General features: G+C 49.8%; 7 protein-coding genes across 7 annotated transcripts; 3 read left to right on the top strand and 4 right to left on the bottom strand.

The window, feature by feature from the left end:
* Positions 1-1,523: 1,523 nt before the first annotated feature.
* Positions 1,524-2,594, top strand: EsH8_III_000216 (NAD-dependent epimerase/dehydratase family protein; the record flags this gene model as incomplete). Its single annotated transcript, XM_083261941.1, has 1 exon — positions 1,524-2,594. The coding sequence occupies one exon, from the start codon at positions 1,524-1,526 to the stop codon at positions 2,592-2,594; it is 1,071 nt and encodes a 356-aa protein (XP_083122428.1).
* A 3,199-nt stretch (positions 2,595-5,793) lies between these two features.
* On the top strand, positions 5,794-6,716 carry EsH8_III_000215 (uncharacterized protein; the record flags this gene model as incomplete). Its single annotated transcript, XM_083261940.1, has 3 exons — positions 5,794-5,926; positions 5,982-6,336; positions 6,410-6,716. 3 exons carry the CDS (start codon positions 5,794-5,796, stop codon positions 6,714-6,716), a joined length of 795 nt encoding a protein of 264 aa, XP_083122427.1.
* Positions 6,717-7,242: 526 nt separating this feature from the next.
* EsH8_III_000214 (zinc-binding alcohol dehydrogenase family protein) lies at positions 7,243-8,268 on the bottom strand (the record flags this gene model as incomplete). Its single annotated transcript, XM_083261939.1, has 1 exon — positions 7,243-8,268. The coding sequence occupies one exon, from the start codon at positions 8,266-8,268 to the stop codon at positions 7,243-7,245; it is 1,026 nt and encodes a 341-aa protein (XP_083122426.1).
* Positions 8,269-8,865: 597 nt separating this feature from the next.
* On the bottom strand, positions 8,866-9,786 carry EsH8_III_000213 (uncharacterized protein; the record flags this gene model as incomplete). Its single annotated transcript, XM_083261938.1, has 1 exon — positions 8,866-9,786. The coding sequence occupies one exon, from the start codon at positions 9,784-9,786 to the stop codon at positions 8,866-8,868; it is 921 nt and encodes a 306-aa protein (XP_083122425.1).
* Positions 9,787-13,711: 3,925 nt separating this feature from the next.
* Positions 13,712-14,962, bottom strand: EsH8_III_000212 (Zn(II)2Cys6 transcription factor domain-containing protein; the record flags this gene model as incomplete). The annotated part of the gene is made up of 1 exon (XM_083261937.1): positions 13,712-14,962. The coding sequence occupies one exon, from the start codon at positions 14,960-14,962 to the stop codon at positions 13,712-13,714; it is 1,251 nt and encodes a 416-aa protein (XP_083122424.1).
* A 908-nt stretch (positions 14,963-15,870) lies between these two features.
* Positions 15,871-17,453, top strand: EsH8_III_000211 (FAD-binding oxidoreductase; the record flags this gene model as incomplete). The annotated part of the gene is made up of 2 exons (XM_083261936.1): positions 15,871-16,900; positions 16,969-17,453. The coding sequence occupies 2 exons, from the start codon at positions 15,871-15,873 to the stop codon at positions 17,451-17,453; spliced, it is 1,515 nt and encodes a 504-aa protein (XP_083122423.1).
* Positions 17,454-18,226: 773 nt separating this feature from the next.
* On the bottom strand, positions 18,227-19,912 carry EsH8_III_000210 (MDR family MFS transporter; the record flags this gene model as incomplete). Its single annotated transcript, XM_083261935.1, has 2 exons — positions 18,227-19,232; positions 19,302-19,912. The coding sequence occupies 2 exons, from the start codon at positions 19,910-19,912 to the stop codon at positions 18,227-18,229; spliced, it is 1,617 nt and encodes a 538-aa protein (XP_083122422.1).
* Positions 19,913-20,749: the final 837 nt, after the last annotated feature.

The raw sequence follows: 20,749 nt of genomic DNA, 5'->3' as shown, positions 1-20,749 counted from the left end.
AGTGGTCGAATTGTCGAAAGTTCAAGATCGATGCAGAAAAGCTAGGAGTTTGGGGGGTGGCTTTAGTGTATATACTGGGTTGAAACCGTGTACGATCGCATTTCCCTTCACATGTTCATATTACTCAGGCCTTGCAGAAAGCTGCTTGTAATATAAATACCAATACTCAATTGTTAAATATCAATTCCTAAGGCCACCGAGAACTATACATATGCTGCGAATCTTAGTTGTTTGATTTGTTACAAGTTACAACAGGTATTAGGCGATTTTCGATATGGCTGGGAAGTGTGCTCATCATCACTTGCCCGTGGACTAACGAAGTTTCAGTACAATGCGATGTCTCTTTAAACTCACCGTAAAAAACAAGTGGCGCTTCAGCTGATTTTAAGGGGTTGTTATTTACTAATTTTACAACCATACAACCAACTTTTCCCCCACAACCTTTTTCAATGAGTATTCGGTGTGATCACTTGGAGTCTTATTCTTGGATATGACTGGTCTTTGCTCAATGATCAATGTTTTTAGTTGGTTTCAGTTGCCCATCCTCCAAGAACTAGATCTAACCAGCGCCGTACCGATATTTTGTCTGGCAACATACAGAATCAGTTCTCAGAAACATAAGAAGTTGGGATTGATAATCTAAGAAATCGTCGAATCTATTTATGCCAATTTCGTTACCGGAGGAGGCCACGCAGCAAGTATACAAATCGGACAAAACCATACACATACCGAGAGTAAAAAGCTTTTACGACCGTGAGATCACCGTGAATATGAGAGACCTCATTAACAGTGCTAATATCAGAGTCACAGGCGTCCGTAGCATGAAAGCACACGTTTACCCCACAATAGTTTGAAGAAGACTGGGAACACCGCTTACGCAACAGTAACGGCGCTACAGTGTGGACCGCATCCTACAACGTAAGGTGCATTGCGAGCTTGAACCAAAGGATTTGATTTGCTTGACCGCTGCAAGTGGCTTGCTTAGCTGAGCTGCAGATGGATTGCTCCGTGCTTAGAAATCAGTCGACTGATCCCGTAACGTTACCGGCTGACGGTCTCCACACCACGGACATCGATCGAGTAACTCACAGTCGAAGAAGTGGGCTGGATCATTTGCAGCTTACGGTGAATCGACCGAGACAATCACCTTACCACACACACGGATGAACTCCAACCGCGACACCGTTGCACAAGCTGAGGGGTGCAGCATGTACGATCACTATTATCTCTGATTCCTGGTAAGTTTACCGATCCCCCAGTAGTAACCGGAGGGCACTTGTATCATATCAATTGGCTGAGTTGTTCTACACTAACACTGCTAGATATGAACGATAACTCGGCGGTAGATTGCACCGCGTTTCCGTTTGTTCCCACAAGGATCCGGGAATCAATTCCCGCACCGTGAACAATCGTCAACAGTACCTCGCCGTCCATATTAAGGACAGAAGAAAAGAACTATATATATACAGCACAACGCCTATTAAAACAAATACACGAGTATCAAACCTTGCAACCTCGCTAAAATGGCACCCAAAGCAGTCTTCGTTACCGGTGCAAATGGCTACATTGGCAACGCCGTTGCGCGCGCTTTCGTGGCGGCTGGGTGGACAACCTACGGTCTTGTCAGATCTCCCTCCGCCGCAACAGCACTCGCACAGGAAGAAATCATTCCGGTAGTTGGCTCCATCGACGACCGCACCGCTCATGCCAATATCCAAAATGCCCTTCCAGCAACTCTTGACGCAATCATCTCGGTCACGGAGAATATCCTCGACTACATTCCCCATTACCAAAACACGATCCAGCTTCTCCGAGCTCTCGGAGCGGCAAGCTCAGGAGCTGGCACGAAGCCAATTCTGATCTTCACTTCCGGATGCAAGGACTATGGAATCGGCCCTCACTACCACGGAGCTCCGGATCTGACGCCGCACACCGAGGAGTCGCCTATCAATACGATCCCGCTTCTCGCCAACCGGGCTACTTATGCCAGACAGATTTTTGATCACTCTGACGTCTTCGCTCCTGTTCTGGTTAGGCCCACCAATGTCTATGGTCGGAGCTCCAGCTTTTACAAGGCATTTTTTGATGTCGCCGCCAAAGCTGCCGCCGAAGGGAAGCCGCTTCTCCTTCCAACCCCGCCCAACACTATTGCGCATGCTCTACACGTTGATGACTGCGCCGAAGCCTATGTTGCCATCGCTGCCCATCCGAACAGAGCGGAAGTTGCGAACCAGGTTTTCAACATCTCGGCACAACGGTACGAGACGGTCGACGAAATAGCGCACGCCCTGGCGAGCGAATACGGAATCAAGGGTGGCCTCAAATATGTCGACCCATCTGATCTGAAGGAAGGGGAGGATCCATGGCCCCCCGGAATCATCAACTTCCCCCAGTGGACGGACTCGACGAAACTGACGAACCTGACTGGATGGAAACACCGTCGCCCATTGTTCTCCGAGTCCATCAACGTCTACCGCTTGGCATGTGATGCTGCCAAAGCAGCTGGACACGAGAATATCCGAAAGATTGACGGGTTTTTGAAGGCCTGGACCAAGCCAGACTCATCATTCTTTTCTGAGAAAAGTCAAGACTGAAACCTCGAGACTTCCCGAGGTCATTTCCAGACACTTGAACGGTGACACAAAGGGAATTTGTTACAATCTCGAACTTTTTGTGTTTGAAAGCATCTGGGTTAAGGATATACTGTAATCTGGCGTGGTCAGACTATCTTGGGTTTCCAGATGGTACTGACAAGAGTACAACGGTGGCCTATCATCTTCAACCGTGAACTCGGGATTAACATTGAAGCGGAATCTGGGAGAAGATATGGTTCCTAGGAACCGCCACGGTGACCATATGTCAACTCAAGAAGAAATAATCTGTCAGTTACTTTAACGTTGACATTGGGGTTGCCATTGACCTTGGCTCAAGAGTAATATGTGAATAACTGGTTCAAGCACGTTGCGTGTATTCGTATGCATAATTGTCAGCGATGAGAAGCAGGCGTATGACGACTTCTAAAAGAAGTTAGAAGGCGTCATTTCTATCACTTACAATTGCAGTAGGACATCTGAAAAATTTCAATCAAACACAACGGTTCACAAGACAAACGTTGTTTATGAATGTGCGATAAGCCGTTCAACGTCAGGCGTATTACCTTGAGATTCTTTGAAGGTCAAAGAATCAGGTTTAATGAAATGTGGCAGCAAAGAAAGACCATAGTGAGGCCTCACCAGCCCGAGTAAGCTGATGTCGTCAGAAACTGCCTATGCGTTGTGTTGTGGATAATGCCCTTGGGTCTTGTATCAGTAAAAAAGGGATTTTTGGTGGGAAGTTCGCCTGATACGTGAGTTGTCGTGTGGCACCAGCCACCCATAGCCCACATACAACTCACTTCATAGTCTACTTCGTGGCGGGATCTGTGGCACAGGCGTACTTAATAAATACGACTTCGCTTCAGATCCCTGTTACCAGAAATCAACTCGTTGTCAACCCCCTTTCTGCGGCGTACCTCTGCGATATGAGTACTATTGCTTGGTTAGCTTCAGAATATCTAAAGCCACGTTGGATCAGCCACATACGCGAGAAGTAACATTTCAGGAGACCAGAAGACCCATTTCATCACTATATTCATTGCAAGAGTTTTGCAGCAAATAGGTGCGGATGATAGAGTTCCGAGACAAGACCCGCATTGTTTCGTGCTGTCAGCAACATCAGCATATGCTCATCGCGGGGGTTACATGAGTTGGGATGAAAGAAAACGCGGCACTGCTGGCAAGCCAGACACTGGACGACAAAAGTTTTGCTTTTGGCTTTCCCCCCATACCAGCATTGGTGACACCGTACGCCTCGTGTGGCCAACTTCACTTTGGTGCATAAAAGCTTTGTGTCAACCAGGCGGGGGGTGCAGGATGCGTCAAACGCCCCTTAGGCATTGCCGATTTTATGCGCATTAGGCTGGAGTGTTCACCGTGGAGTGAACACTCAAGATTTACGCCAATCATTCCAGGTTATTGCATGCATATTTCTAGCAAGATCTCTCAAGAATCATCATCACTTTGTCGACCGTCAACTAAGAACTGCCATATCTGATAGCTATGACAGCCCTCAAGTTGCTTGAATATGATTGTATGGCTAAATATAATGCCGGTTTTGCTTTCTGATCCATCTTTAGTTCTAGCATCTAGATTCTATAGGATGTGCTGAAGATCTCCGTGCTTCAATATGCCTTTGCCGTTTGGCCGGCTTGCTTGCGTGGCGTTTGAGTCGCTACGAGCTGTCGGCTGGTGTCAATGGCACAGCGGCTCATCGAGCCGATGACGCAAGCTGTCCGTGTGGGCTTACAAACCTCGAATTTTGCAGCGCGCGCAAGATGTCTGATCGGAGAAAATGATTATGCGCTAAGGCTGAGTCGGGATACGGGGCGTAGCAAGGGGTTCCTCGTTACCCGAAAAATGCGGCAAGCATTGGAGAAACGCCGGCCGAGAAAATATGTCCGATAACCAACCAAGTCCGATGGTCAGCTTGGCAGGTCAGAGCAGTGGGGCAGATGCGACGGTGAAAAGTCCTGAGGGTGAGATGGCAGATCCGGTTGTTTTGAATCATCTGAGCAAAGCATTCAAGCCCGTGGCAGCCCGCCCCAACTCGAGAGTGAGGACGTAATGTTGACGCGGCTTCTCGCAAGCACCAGCACTGAGCGTGCAGACGGCAGAGCAAGTGATACACGCCTTTAACGTCGATCGTTCAATGTGATCTTCTTGGGTTGCGTCGATGAATTCACTTCTTGGCGAGGGCCCGCGGAAGACCACCTACTGCCGAACGGCGCACGGCGCACGCACACCGGATTATCACCGAGGTCAAGTCTTTCATTTTTTTTTCGTCTCATCTTGGCTTCGTTTCGTCCGTCGTTGGGTGTCAGTGACTAAGCAGGTGTTCCTGGGCTCTTCATACTGGCGGCCTGCTCTGCCGACGCTTACTGCCGAGCGTCAGGAAGGGATGGCAGGGCCTGTCATCGATAGACTGACAAGCCTGACAAGCCGTCGCAAAGTCGGGAGTGGATCACCTTGGGCTCTTGGAGTTTGTCACGCAGGCCGAAAAGGATAACCTGAAGTCGACATGAAACATGAAAAGCTCCCGAACGGCGCCCCCTACCAACTCCATGCGCCCACCTCGGCCCCACTGACATCTCAACTCGGAAACGCAGACCTACGCCATCCCATGATCCTCGGTGGAGAGAAGGGATGTCGACGATCCAATCGACATGATCTCCCGCCAGATCGCCACCCACCCTGCGAGGTTCTAACTGCCCGAAGGGGTATCCTCCACTAGAGCCTCAAACCATCACGGAACACCATCAGACATCTTGGCGGCACGAGCCTCACTGATGCCGGCGGGACGAGTTCGTGTTGGACTGTCTTCAACGTCCATGAACAGTCCCCACGAACCCCTGCATCGGCACTTCATCATCATTAGTAACCCCCCCTAAAATCCTAGCCAAGAGCATTCTTAGGTCTTGGCTTCGACGTTTTTTCAGATGCAAATGTGTCCTACTCCCAGTTTTAATATAATTAAAAATTTAGACTTACTCCAACTTTAAGTTTTTTTCTCCATCTTCATTCTCTTTTCCTTTCGACCCAAACCCTCCTAGCGAGGACAAGCCGAGATTTCCGTCGAGACCGGCCTTTACAGTCATTTACGCGTTTTAATCAGACTAGAAAAACATCACTGCTGAGCAGTGTTCACGACATTCATTCTTTGGAAATTTCTTTCAATTAGTATTTCTCATCTTTCAACATGAGAGTCGTCGCAGCCTGGGCCCTTGTGGCAGCTGCCGCTGTCACCGCGATGCCCCAGCCGGTATCCAAGAGGGATCCTTTCCCGCAGGACGGAACAGTCGTTGGAGGAGTCCCGCATAGGCCGTTCAGGAGTAAGTCCCTTATAAATAATAACCCTTGAGCTCTGGTGACTAACATCGAGCGCAGTCAGGAGACAAGCAGCAGCGCCGGCGACCCCCCAGGGCAACCAACTCATCCCAGTAGTAGTCGGCGGAGCACAGGATACCTTCGTCCCGAACTTGATACAAGCACAGGTCGGCGATGTTGTGCAGTTCCAATTCAGCAACGGAAACCACACAGTGACGCAGAGCGCCGAGGGCGCCGCGTGCCAACCACTGCAAGCTCAAAATGCCGCGGCCATCCATAGTGGTCACATCCCCTTCAAGGACGGCCAAGCGATGGTTGGGACTTTCAACATGCCCGTCACGAGTGCCGAGCCGATGTTTCTGTACTGCGCCACGGGACCCCATTGTCAAGAAGGCCAGGTGCTGGTCATCAACCCGTAAGTGCCCAAGAATCCCTTTATATGTCGCAGATGCGTTGTTCCCACGAAAGAGTACTGACAGCGATGACAGCACGAGCGCTCAGCAGGTCGTGCAGTACTCCAAACTAGCTGCGGCAGCCTCGGCGAATGTTGACGGTACCACGGTCACTGGCGGAGCGGTTGGACAGATTCCCCTGGCGAATGCGGCCTTCGTACCGGCACCAGCGCAGCAGGGTGGCGGCGGAGGCGCTCCAGGCGGCGCACCGGCTGCGGCCCCTGCGGCCCCTGCAGCTCCTGCGGCGCCTGCTGCCAACCCGGCTCAAGATCCTGCTGCCGCGCCCCCAGCCGAAGCACCCGCTGCTCCTCCGGCTGAGGCCCCCGCCACCCCGGCAGCTTGATAGGACATTCAGGAATCTTCTAGTTTTGGCCGAGCTCAGGAAGCTCAGCTACAGTTAAGGGACTATACTTGGTTCTGCGACCGGATTGCCCAGCCTGACAGAAGATCCATTTGTACAGGAGAGATAAACCACTGTTAGAAGCGGAATGAGGGGATAATCCACGTGTAATAACAAGCCATTATATCACGGCAATCTTAACATCTTGAATCATTCGATCCTGTGACTTTAGTATCCGCATCTAGCAGCACCGTGGCACCGTTGGTTGTCGTTCCTTTCCTTCGTTAACATCCAGGGCTGACGGGCCCGCATTGTTAATGACATCGACACCATGAGAGGGTTTGAAAATTTGGTTGTTTCGATGGTGACTATTAGCAGTACAAGGAAGTTGAAGGATGTATGAAGCTAAGTCGGAGTTCAACACGTCTAATGATACGCGGGCTTTGTTCGCTAAAAGTGATTCACAAAGCAAACGAAGAATTCAATTCGTAACGTAAAATTCTGATATTACTTAAAGATTGACCTCCTTCTACTCCCGAGGGTCAACTACGACCTTAACACCGCTTACGCCGTTCAATAGTACATCAAGAGCTTCGTTGAGCACACCTAGTCCACCATTGATTTTCCTGACAGGCAACGCAACAAGCTTGTCTTTGGCCACAGAAAGTGAGAAATAGCTACCATACGCCCAGCTCAGTATGTGCGCGTTCTTCTCTTCTGATAGGGGTGCAGACCAGGACTTGTACTCCGCATCCACACCCTGTGGGATACTCTCCGGATCAGAGGGAGGCAACAACGCATACAACTTCCTACCACCCTGCGCAGCAACAACCTTCGCGGTAATACCAAATGTTTCTTTCAGAGATATCGAATCGACAACTACGTCATACGGGCCTTCCGCCACCAGTTCTTTGACGACTTTTTCATGATCCTGGGTATGATCCACGACATGGACTGCGCCCAGCTTGGATACGAAATCGCTGTGCTTCGGGGAAGTGGTTGTGACGACGTCATATCCCGCCTGCGCCACGTATTGCACCGCAAGACTGCCGAAGCTCGATGTCCCGCCATATATTAAAACTTTCTTGCCTGTGGATGGTGCCTTTCCCAGAGGATCAGGCTTCCCAAGCCCCAGGCGCAGGTAAAATAGCCCAACAACAGTACCGAAATTACCGATCAAGCCGACGGGGATGTTGAGATCGGTGCTCTCTGGAACTTTGATCGCGTAGACATCTAGCGCGATTACATATTTCTGAAAGGCGCCATTTTTGTTACCGGATACACGGCCGGGTTTGACCGCTGCTACTCTGTCGCCGACCTTGAAGTCGGTGACATTGGGGCCCACGGCCAAGACTGTGCCGCCGTACGACGTGCCGAGAATAGCCGGGTAGGAAATGGGGAAAAAAGCCAATTTGGCAAGCTTAGCATCAACTGGGAGAAGTGCGATGAGTTCGTTTTTGATCAGAAGCTCATGAGGACCGGGTTCTGAGGTGCCAATATTTTGCACCTCTAGCAAAGCTTTAGCTTCAGGAATAATCGCGGCTGAATTTGACATCGTGAAATAGATCTGTGAACGAAGCGGGTATGTGTGGAGAGAGTTGATTGCAAAATCCTTTGAGGGTTGGCAAGAGATCGTGAAAAATACTCAAGCAAAACTCAAAGAAGATATGAGGACATTGTGAGTGATATATTCCCAACCCGGCCGTTTAGACAGCTTGCCAGATCACTGCCAAGGCGTCATTTATGAAATGGTTCGCGAAATACGTGATTTATAAGCTTCGTGTACAAAGTCCCAGTCGGAACATCCGAAGATGGCGTCATCAATCCTTCGCTGGCCCAGAAGCCAGCATCTGAAACACTTTCGCCAATCATACAATGGACCTAATTGACATTCCAAAACCTAGACTGGTGTCCTTTACCTAGCAAGTTGATGAACATGGAACGTGCTGAAAAGCTACCTTAGATGTGGCTCTTTTATGCCATGCCATGATTGCAACAGTGTGCTCTTATATATAGTCGAAATTCTTTGATACCAGTAGATATTCTCTCTAAATATAGCTGAGGCTTCACTTGCCCCTCCTTCTTTCTTGTGTAGCCCTCGACACCAAACCGACAAAACCTTGGAAAGAATAACTTCTACCTCCAAACTGCTCTAAATTTCATGTTCCTTGATAAAGTCTTCCATAGACGTGACGTTTACATCGAATTTATCATTATCCGTACTATTCATATCCCAATGTCCAATATTGGTGTAATAGTGGTAGAAGTAAGCCATGTGCTCGAAGTAGTTCTGCGGAGGATTGCGTTCACGAGCATTGAAGGCAATGATTTTAAGCTCTTCGTCCGATCCCCTGCATATAAGTTCAACCTTCTTGCCCTTGACCTTCTCATAGGCGGCTGCAAGATCTCTCACAGAATTGATACCAGAGACTGTGTTCCAGCAGCCACCCTCCTCGGCATCATCCCTCGTGATGATCGCGGCGGTGAATTCGGCCGCATCTCGCTCTGTCGTCCAGGGAATTTGTTTATCGCAATTACCCCAGAAACTCATCGACTTTTCTTCGCCGTCCCAGTACCCGTTGTTTTCCTTTGAGCCGTATGGCCGCCCAGGCAAAACCCAGAAGACATCCGCGAGGATTCCCGTAAAGATGTAATGCGGCTTGATGGGAGAGCTGAGCTCGGCAATGCGGCGGAAAGCGATGAGGAGGTCGTAGGCTTCGTGCATGCCTAGTGGATCCTGGCTCCAGTTGTGGTTCCAGGTAGACAGAACGAAGCGGCGAATGTTGGCGCGCTCGGCGGCGCGCAGGAGGAGGAGCTGACCATCAATTTGAAGTGCTGTAGGATATACGCCATATGCGGAAATCACTGCGTCAGCTCCCTTGCAGGCTCGGTCAAGGGCGTCGATGTCGTAGTAATTCTTGCTGATGATGAAGTCTTCGAGTTTGGCGCGGCGAGCTTCTGTGAGTTTGGAGGGGGTACGTCCCAGACCGCGGACTTGGTGACCTCGAGCGTGGAGGCTGTCGATCAACTTCTGGCCAATGTTGCCAGTTGCACCAGCAACGACTACAAGCATTTTGAGAGTGATTGTAAATGTGCTCAAGTGATGGATTTACTGTAGTGGAAGAGTTTTGAAACTGGCGACCAAGTACACCCATTCTTAAAGCTATGTTGGACGATCCTTCGCCAAGCAAAAAACCCATGGCATTAAGGCACCGGCGTGCGGGGTCCGACAAATCAGAGATATGAAGATAAATTACCCCTCCAACTGAAGAATACCAAGATGTAGCCATTGCAGAAAAACTGGACCACTTGACCACTTAAAGACCACATTTGTTCCAACGGCATATCGTCAGGCCATACTCGCATATACATACAAAGCTATCCCGAGGCTCACCTAAGATGCCAAAATAATGGAGTCTAAAGATGAGCCAAAGTAGGTGACAATTGGACCATTCAGAATGGGCGGGAAAAGTGTAGGCGAATGTGAAATTGATGGTCAGTAAAAGTCGAAGGTTTTGCTTGTAGAGCACCCTAAAACATCAACACGATTATTTTCCGATCAGTGGTCCTTCGTTCTCTTTAGAAAATCATCAATTAATGTCTGATTGCACTGTAAACTATCCTTCTTGCTTTTTAGCATCGAAGTCGCAAGCAATTGTAGCTGCCGACACTTTTACGCCTCAGCGACATACTTACTCCGTTACCCCGTCCCTGCTGAACTTGTCCAGAACGTTGTTTACCTCTCTATCTTTCTCCATTCCTTGTCACAGTTGAGTCTCCCAATCGCTGAACCCTTCTCGAGCACCTCCTTCTTTCCTCTTTGTACTATTAATTGAGTACCAGCATCGTGACATCCATGCCCGCAAAACATAACTTTGTTTCAGTGATATAATTGCCAATTCCATGAGATTCAACGCATCCAGCACCATGATCAACGTTGACCATCATGCAAGATCTCAACCAAACCCAGAGAAGAGTCCGCCTCGAAAAGAATAAGGACCCGAACTCAGTCCCAGCACTGCTCCGACAACGAGCAAATAGACCCACAAGCCAGAAATGCTAACAATGATAGACCAAAATGCGACCATTGTTTTTTAGTGCAACTCAACGACACTGCATCTGGTCAGCCGGTATTCGAGAATCAATTCGATATACTTACAGAAGCTTCAAGCTAATCCAAATTGCGCAAATGAAAGTTAGTAACCTAGAGACCGTCATTCTCAATCATCTCAGAATCGGCATTGCTGTTCCAGCTACAAGCGTGGACAATGACCCCAGCAATGAACTAGTGCATTCCCCAACTAGCCTAAATAGACTGTTAGATTCAGGCCCTCGGCATTCTGTCCATATCTGAAAAGTTCCAGAATGACTGAGCGTTTGTGACTTGAGGTCTTGCTCCCACGTGCCAATAACAACGATGCATGCTGCAGTAAAAAAGCTCACAAATGTGAGACTTCCGGGCTCATAGAGGCTAGTACTCGGTGCACCAGTGTGTGCCTGAAATAAGGCTTGGGGAAGTAGAAAACGTCTCTTTCCAAAACGTTGCCAAAATGAAGCCTGTCTTGCGGTGATAATCCCATCGGCCATGGATAAGCATAAGACGAGACAAGGAGCGTAACTGGGAGATGCTGAACTCGTCGACGCGGGCCGCTTGCTGGCCTTCGCGGCCGGAGATGCCGACACCGACGTTGGCAGCCGAGATCATTGCCAAGTCGTTAGCGCCGTCGGCTATGGGAAGAGTTAAAGGCTTCTTAGGATTTGGTTTTGAACCAAGTGAAGATATTTGGTGCTTCTCGAGGCGGGCCTTTGTGTCTAGTGTTGACAAGAAGAGCCTTTTGAGTAGGCTACGCCCGACAACAGATAACAGTATCGACCTTGGTCATCAACGAGAATACGTTTCTCATTCCAGCGTGGTAATCTTCCTCTTATCATCTGACTTGTCTCCGATATTGACGCCAACGCTTTACGCTTACGATAGCAGCTACATAAGTTCCTATATTGTTGGATTGCCCAGCCAGAATACGGGCAGGCGGTCAGCCCGCGGGAAGCGGCAGCAATCGGGCCCGGAGATTCTACCTCCGGGCCGCCAACGGCGATATCTTCAACAGCTGCTGCTTCCGCTGGCTGCCTCTCTTTTCTTCCTTCTACACACATCTACAGAATACAGTACCAGTTTTGCTCTTCATTCGATTTACCACCCGTACGGGTATCCTGTGATACCAACATATATCAAGCTTCCAGTATGTCACTGTTGGATTACTCAGCCAGAATACAGGGAGCTGGCCAGCAGCAGCAGCCGGCCGCGGCAACGGCCGCGGCAACGGAACCCGGAGATCCAACCTCCGGGCTGGCAATAGTGATATCTTCACTACTGCTGCTGCTGCCAACCTACCTACGCTTCTACACACAAGACAACAGAAGAATACAGTACCAGTTTTGATCCTTTGATTATGTTCGATTATCACCCGTACGGGTAACCTGTGATCCCAACAGTCACATTAGCTTCATTTAATTAGTACTTAGAAACAAGAAGTACTGAAATGGATTCAAGATTTGGCTGGACAGTGTGCCAGAGACGAATACAAAATCATTGTCCCCTATTGATTGTTCTACAGCAAACACTCAAAGAGGTCTGTCCCGAAAGTGACTAGCTGAATTAAAACATCATTACCAAAGTTTTCCTATTGAATAACCGCTTGCCTTACTACATAAGCTTATTCCAAGTATTCTACGAAACTCCTCAACGGAACCCCATCCCCAAATACATAATCATTGTGGGTGCAAGGCCACCATGAATAGGTATGCAGCAATGAGCGGTTACATGTTCCGGAGATGCTGGCTTTGGATTGGCGGATTCCCGCAGCTGCATGGATATCCTGCATCTATAATATTGAACGTGGGGATAATCGGGCGAAGGCAACATCGACTGGTGGAAGGCCCTCCAAATCGAGCGAACATATCAGGAGTGATTTGGTACCACAGACACCAATCCTGCTTCCGTAATAATTATGCCACAGTGTATTATGAACACTCGCAGACTGTATACCTTCGTCGCGAAAGCCAAGCCTTGACTGGTGTGAAGCCAAGAGATTTTGGACCACGGGCAAAAGGCATCTCTCATGCAGGGACTACTCCATGTTGTTGCAAGTCTACGGTGACTGGTTCGTTCTCGGATAACTCAGGCCGTTGGCAAGCGAGCAATGTGTTCTAGGTCCTCCTGCTCTCCGCCAACTGTCGATGAGCCTGGCGGATTTCCGACAGAACCCCTCTAGGACAGAGCTGAGACGCAGAATCACTCGTATGACCCAAAGAGCTCGTACGATGAGGTAAAACCAAATCGTAATCTTGCGTGACGTGCTACATCCGGCAAGCGAGTCCAGATTTGTGTGCCGTATCTCGAGCCAGGATTTAGCGAATGTGACGCTGCTTGGCAAGATACCATGGCCAACCAACATTGCCTATTCACCCAACGTGCATGCGGTACATAAGCCAACTGAAGGATCGTTAGGATTTCTAGCCGCTTCCAGTTGCAAGGTCTAGTTTACGACAATTGATGCGGCCCGCTGCAAGGGCCTAGAGCCGGCCACTAACTCCACCAGACAAGGTTCAATGCATAGGGTGCCCATTGTAGCCATGGGCATTTCGGGACCGATGGGACCGAGTCCTGATAGTGGGGTGCTCTCGGAACCGAAGCAAGCACTGGGACCCAAATTGAAGTGGAAGCGTCCAAGGAGAGTAATCATCTGATTCTACCAGAGCACACTCCTACTGTTCGCGGGCTCTTTTTTTTTGATGCTCCTGGCATAGATGAAGATCAGAACCATCTAAACTTGCGTTATCAACTGTTGGTTCTCATATTCAGCTAGAAGACAAGAATTTCCCCAAGACACACGCAGTGTGGCGAGGATAAAACACATGAGTATTCGGCTGTAGGAATTTACACATAGAACAGGTCTGGATTTATGTGTACATTTAAGTTTATTTGCGGTATACAAGACTTATTTGGCGTCTGACTTGGCTTGTGCTGCCAGGACCATGAGGCTATGCTTGCTACGAATGAACATTTCCAATGCCAGGTGTATATGGCTTGGACTGTCGCTATCCGCTACGATGGAATGAGGACCGCAAAACTTCCGAGAGAAGTTGTCCATCAGTCGTCCCATTTTCCCTAGCTCGCTCAGCACAATATGGCCAATCATGCGCTCTCGATTCTCCGCATCAAGCTCATAAGAGCCAATGGTCATGGGTGGTACGAAAAGTTTCGACGTGGAGTTATCAGCAGTCCCATCCTGCGCCGCACCAACTCCTCGCTCTTGTGTGAGTGGTCTTTCAGCATCATCACTCTCTGTTGATGTCGCGGGGCTGTTGAGACCATCGCTGAAACCAACACTGCCGCCGCCGATGCCACCGCAGTTACTACCGTCGCCATATGAACCTCGGCAATTCTGTAGGACGATCTCGTACCATGACAAAATGCGGAAGAGCACAGCGGTGACAAGCAGTGCAACGTTGGCATTGGGCTTGCACGTGCATGAGACAGCCTTAGATGCGCTGGAGAGCGCTGAGCGGCTGGCTGTAAGAATGATCCCGAGATTTTGGGAACATTTTGATTCTCCCCGGCACGAGAAGGAGGGTAAATCCAGTCTTGCTAAGGCCGAAATGACATCGGCCTCGCAGTGTTGCCTTGCCGCAGTTGAGCTCATTAGCTGGAGGGCCATGTGATCGTGAGCCACAGTGCCGGTGTTTTCCATCTCGCCTGAAGACACTGTAGGAATGCCGTCGTCGTCTGGGAACATGAGAGCATCCACTCTGTCTGAGTCTTTTGTCCCTTCTCTTCCACCTGCCGCCGAGTCCATGTCTGATAGCCAGAACAGGTTGGCGTTGTCAGGTGTCAGCGAATCGGTGCTGCTGCCTCTAGTCAACAGCCCAACAAGGTCGGTGTAAGAACCCAGTCCGCTGCCTGTTTGGGGAAGGGAGCAAGTGGAATCATGATTGTTTGTTGTCGAAATTGAGTTGCCCATAGCGTTGTCGAGTAGCGGGCCGGCCCATCTTTCGTTTTCAGCTGTTGTTGTGGAGAAGGTCCTCTTTCTAGACCGCTGTGATGGACTATAACTGCAGACTTGGCCGCGACGCACGCACCGCTGGCACCAGGGCTGCTCCTTTCCACACCGTACTTTGGATTTGGCACAGTTGTCGCAACTTTCGCGGAAGTTTTCGACCTGGCGAGAAGGGGGGGCAGTATGATTCATGTTCAAGTAGTGATGCCAAAGGTGCAAACCTGAGAAACCTTCTTAGATCAACAGTAGAAGAAAGAATCGTAATGCCAAGTTGTGCCAAGAAGATCTAACGATTCAAACTCTATTTACCGACAGATTACGACCTTACCAGAGGGCTATATCGCCTTTTCATTCTCCAAGGTACTTTGTACAGTCAGGATATGGCTTCACTGTATGCCATGATTTGCTCAAGGGTTGCAGTACAAAGGATCTCAGACTGGGGTCTTCCAGAAATAGTCAAGGGCAACTGCGGCCAGCCCGTGCGCCCTGGTGGACCCTCTGCGTGTGATTTATGTAGCGCGTGGTGATGACCTTCCTAATAGAACTCAAAATGAGGTGATGGTGGATGATAAGTCCAAACTGGGAAGCGAAAACGCCCCGTAATCAGCGTTCCAAACGGGAGGCGTGCCGAACTAGCTACAGGACTTCTGCAGGTTTGGCAAGATTGGTGTCAAGCTGCGAGGCGGACTAAGCACTACATGTCTCACACCACTGGGACGCTGTCAGCTCAGCTCTCACCCCTGTCCACGCTGTACGTCTAAGATGAGATGAACGGCGCAGTCCTCTGCGTCGGTTCCGAACTTGTGTGTCGGCTATATACCATCATACCATGGATGCCAAAGAGGATTCCGCTCAATTGCCTGATGTGCCACCAGGGTATCTAGAATCTAGGTCTGTCGCTTCCCGGGCTTCCCCGGCGGCGGCCCGAGCTGCATCGGTCCGATCGGTGCCCGAGTATGGATTAGATTCTGCAAGGTGGAAATGTGAGGGGATGTGAACAATTACTGCGAAGCCGGATCGAGTGCCAGGCTTCTCTGGGTCCTGAAGTTTACATAAAAAGCCGCCACATTAGATGTAGTATCGCATATCAAATCACAAACATGCTCAACTGCATCTTTACTTGCATCACAGCCAGACCTGTACTGAGATCAACAATATCACGCAAGTACATCCCCACCACACCACGCAAGATGGTTTCTTTCATTGCTGCCACCCCCTTTCGCCACGACGCTATCGCCTTCGATCCTGCACATGACGCGCAAACGAGCGGCAGCCGCATTATCGAAAAACTGCTGGCAGCCGTTCCGGACCTCAAATTATACACACGCACCTCGCCGCGCTATGAGGCCCTTCGTGGGGGTTACAACAAGCTGATTACGGCGAAGCCGCTGGTGATTTGCCGACCCGCATCGGTTGCCCAAGTCCAGGCCATCGTTAAGACGGCCACAGTACTAGAGATACCAATTGGCGTGCGCTGTGGCGGCCACGATGTATTCGGCCGCGGGTGCATTGCCGACTCTATCACCATCGACATGCGCGAGCTAGACACCCAGGAGCTCGCACAAGACAAGAAGATCGTCACTGCTGGGGGCGGCATCACGAGCAAAAATCTGGTCGGCTTTCTGGCGTCCCACGGCCTTTGCACCTCCAATGGATTCGCTGGGGAGGTTGGCTGGACTTCCTGGGCATCTTGGGGTGGCTACGGCCCGCTTGGCGATTACGTGGGCCTCGGCGTCGATAACATTATTGGCGCCACCATTGTAACGGCCAATGGAGACGTCGTTGAGGCCAACGGAGAGCTTCTTTGGGCCCTCAGGGGCGCGGGTGGAAATCTTGGTATCATCGTCGAGACCAAGATTAAGACTTATCCAATGACAACGATTCAGGCCGGTTTCATAGTCTACCCGTGGGACGAGACTAGTCAGGTGCTGCAAGGTCTCCAAAAGCTGCTGGATGCTGGTGTCCCGGACAAGCTGTGCATCCAGGCGGGATTTAGCAAAGGTGATTGGGGCCTAGGCATGGCTCTGACCTACATCTGGCCTGAATCCGAGACCATTCAAATCGAAGGAAAAGAGTGGCTGAATAAATTGAAGAGTCTCGGTACTGTTGTTGTTGACACTATTCACGAGAGTAAGTTATCAGGGTTCCCGCTTCATATTGGAAGACGAAGCAGCTAAGACAAGGACTCTCAAATTCAGCGACATTCAAAGACTTCCAGTCTTCTGTCTCAAGACAGATAAGCGATCCTGTCAACGTAACTACTCGACACATCAGCATCGAGAAGTTCACGGAGAAAACCGTATCGCAGCTGGTCAACGTGTGTGAGGCAATGCCCGACGAGGCCTCGTGCACCATCAGCGTGAACATTCTGCATGGCAAGGGTACTCAACCTAATGCAGCATCCTCCTTTGGCACTCGGAAGCCGCACATCATGTTCCACATCAACGCCGTTACTGAAATTGCCGCTACTGAACAGATCGGTGTCGCCTGGGCTGATAGTGTCGTCGCTGCTGTTTGCAAAACAGGCGAGAGCATCGGACCCACGTACGTTAGCTTCATGGAATCAGTGCACAATGCTGATGAGTGCTATGGTGGCAACTGGGATCGACTCAAGGCAGTGAAGAAGGTCGTCGACCCCAATAACGTGTTTAGATACTCGCATGGACGAATCCCGGTTGACTAAATAGAGTGTGGAATAGCATGTGACAGGATGTCAAATTCAAATCTGCAATATATGGTCATTTGCACCTAGTCTCGTTCAAAAGGAAATGTCCTTTCAGATCCTTCAGCTACACACTATAAAAACCTGTATTGATTTTTAAGAGAAACAAAAACAATCTATCAAGATACTTAATATGCCACGAGAGCTTCATTCTGCCAAGCTTTTCTTTGGCCACAAGCTCCTGCAGGTGCACATGTCCCACGGGTCTGCACATGGCCAGGTCACAGAATTCTTACTTATACTAGCTCTTTGTCCCTCTCTCATATATGGAGAACACAAGACACTCTTCTTTGCAAATCTCTCATGCTCACTGTGTGCTCTCTCATCACATAATTCCTTACTTGTCAAGTGTAAACGATTGTAAATATTCACACTACAATTAGACATGCTCTAGAAACGGCACAGTAGTTGGTTAATTGCTTCGTGGATAAAGGTTAGAGTTGGCACAAGCAATCAATATCGATCTGTAAGTTAATTCGGACTTGAATGTTTGCAATTGAAACATTAGCGAGGAAAGGTGTAACCATGTACTATCATCAAAGAAGGCCATTCAAATCATATCGGTATGTAGTATTAAAATTTTACTTTTGTAATTGGCAAATAATGCTGTCTAGTTTTATTTTTGATATTTGACCTACCTTGATTTCCTGTATGCCTCCGTCAATTGTTCCTCAATCTCAAGGAATCCATAAAAGTTAACTGTTTATAACTTTTTCCAAATCCTTGTGTCAAGATTAGTGCGCAAATTCCTTTCCCTTGACGTTTTTCCACTCGATTCCCAAGGACGGCAGAATGGCAAAACAAGCCGCCGCAAGGCCCACGTAAAAGTAACTCCGGAGTGCAGCGTTGTATTGGACAAGGACAATCTTGAGAAGATCACCGGGTATAACATTCCGCAACTGCGTGGCTCCGAGACCGATGACCTGAGCCACATCCAGTCCCGGAACGTCATTGAGACGTGATCGGAGCGCATTGTTGAAAATAGCTTGAGCGACACAGACGAGAACTGAGCCTCCGAGGGACTGGGCGAAAAACATGAGTGAAACCCCAGTCGGGACATCCTTTTGACCCAGAGCCACCTGGGCTCCCAAGCTGGCAAGCTGCATGCCTTGGCCAATCCCAAGTCCAAGGATGATCTGGTATCCAATCCAAGTGCGTGTAGGAGTGTCGACAACAAAGGTTGAGATGAGACCACCGCCGACGGCCATAAACACAACAGACGAAAAAAACACCGGGTTGAACCAACCAACACCGTTGATGAGACCCCCGGATACGATGGCGCCGAAGACAAGGGATAGGACCAGAGGGAGTGTATCGATGCCGGAAGTAACGGCGTCTGTACCGCGAACACCCTGGAACCAAATCGGCAATGCCACCAAAAAGATGATAAGAACGGCTCCAAGGCAGAAGGCAAAAATGCTGCCTAGCCAGACATTTCGGAGCTTGAACAGGCGCGGTGGGACCGTGGCGTTTTCTTGTTGCCAGATCTGAATGCCGATGAAGAGGATGAGAAGGACACCGGCAAGGACCAAGAGTGCGATGATTCGACCTTCGTTCCATGCATATTTCTCTCCTCCCCATTGCAATGCCAGAATCAAGCAGATAACCCCAGGAAGAAAGACGAGGTTTCCAAAGGGATCAAGTTGCTTGAACTGCTGCCGAATGGGGGTGGACTCTTTCGGGGGGAATCTGGGGAAGAGAGCGAGCAGGACTGCAACAGCGGCTCCTCCGACAGGAAGACTGTAGCACAAAAACAATTAGTACATTAAATCTTTCTTTTTTTCAAGATGACAATGAAGAATTACTTACTTGATGTAAAAGCACCATCTCCAGGTCACGCGATCGGTGAACGCACCACCAATGAGCGGCGCTATGACTGATGCAATACCAAAGACGGCTCCCATCATTCCGACATATCCTGCACGCTTGGAGAGAGGCGTGACAGTGGTGATGAGAATTGTAGAACCCGAGTAAATGCCAGCCGACCCTGCGCCGGCGATAGCACGGCCGATGATGAAAGCGACCGAGTTGGGAGCAACGCCGCAAAGGAGGGAACCAAGTTCGAACAAGAAGATGGCGCTGAGATAGACAGCCTTGGTCGAGTAGAAGGTGAAAATGCGACCCCAGAGGAGCTGGGTAGCGCAACTTGTGATGAGATAGGCGCTCGCATACCAGCTAATATCGCCGAGAGACTTGAAGTCATCGGTAATACGCGGGATTGCTGTCGTTATAATCGTGCGATCCAAGGCGACAAGGAACATGGCAATCATGTTGGAGAGGATGATGACGGCGAGCTTCAGCCCATGAGGGTACTGCGATTCATCCTGCTCCTCCAGTTTTGCTTCGGATGGAGGATTTTCGTTGGGGGTGTCGGTGGTACCCGTATCGAGTGTTTCCACTTTCTCATAAGTTTCGGCCATGATGCTGTGGTTTCCAAGGCGTGAGAAGCGACGAAGAGATGTAATATATTCGAAGTGAGTTGTGTTCTTTGACTAGTGTCTGTGGTTGGACTCTTGTCGGGGTAGAGTGAGTAAGGAACGTCTCGGATAGAGGAACGACTTCAAATCTCGACGGCTGCACCTAAAGCATTTCTTTTAAAAGGAAATGCCATAGATGATGTGATGATTTTTTCGGGCAAACGCCCCTTGGACTTCAGAAGACATCGTGGCGTGTCACCCGGCCTCGGGGAGGCTAGGCTCTCGGGGGTCGTTTACGGAGTGGAAATTCCACAAGCTATCCCGCAGTGCGGTCCCGTCACTGCGCCTTTCAAGCATTTGTCTCCTTCCGAGCCCGAGATGAGCGTGATACTGGAATGCAAGAAGACAAAAGTAGGGAACTTGGCCCCACAGCGTCGCTAGACTGACTACCCCGAGAAGGGAAAGATTTGAAATCCACTTCAAGGGGCGAAACTAGAATGCCATTTGTGAGAAGTGAGCTAGACGCCCATCGACTTGACCTGGAGAGCATGGGGCTAAGCGGGTAGCGTGACGCTAATCAGGCTCGGGGACCCGGCATGGTCAGCTCGGGACCGAAGGACTCGAAGACCCTGGTCAGCACCTCAGGAGCGGTCCCGCGCCGGGCTAAGCGGGCTGCTGGATGTGCATGGTTGTCGTACGACCTGCATCTCGAACTGCAAATAACAGTCTAGCCCCTGTATAACCACACAAGCAGCTGCCACCTGGAAATGGGCTTTACCAGATTTGTATGGCAATGGCTTTGGAAAGAAGCGATGCAGCGGAGCCTCCACATCTGCCGAC

This window comes from Colletotrichum jinshuiense, chromosome 3 (assembly GCF_051148585.1).
Source record: "Colletotrichum jinshuiense chromosome 3, complete sequence".
In the NCBI taxonomy this organism is placed as follows: Eukaryota; Fungi; Ascomycota; class Sordariomycetes; order Glomerellales; family Glomerellaceae; genus Colletotrichum; species Colletotrichum jinshuiense.
The sequence above is the reverse complement of the archived record's forward strand: the minus strand, read 5'-3'. Positions and strand labels throughout refer to the sequence as shown.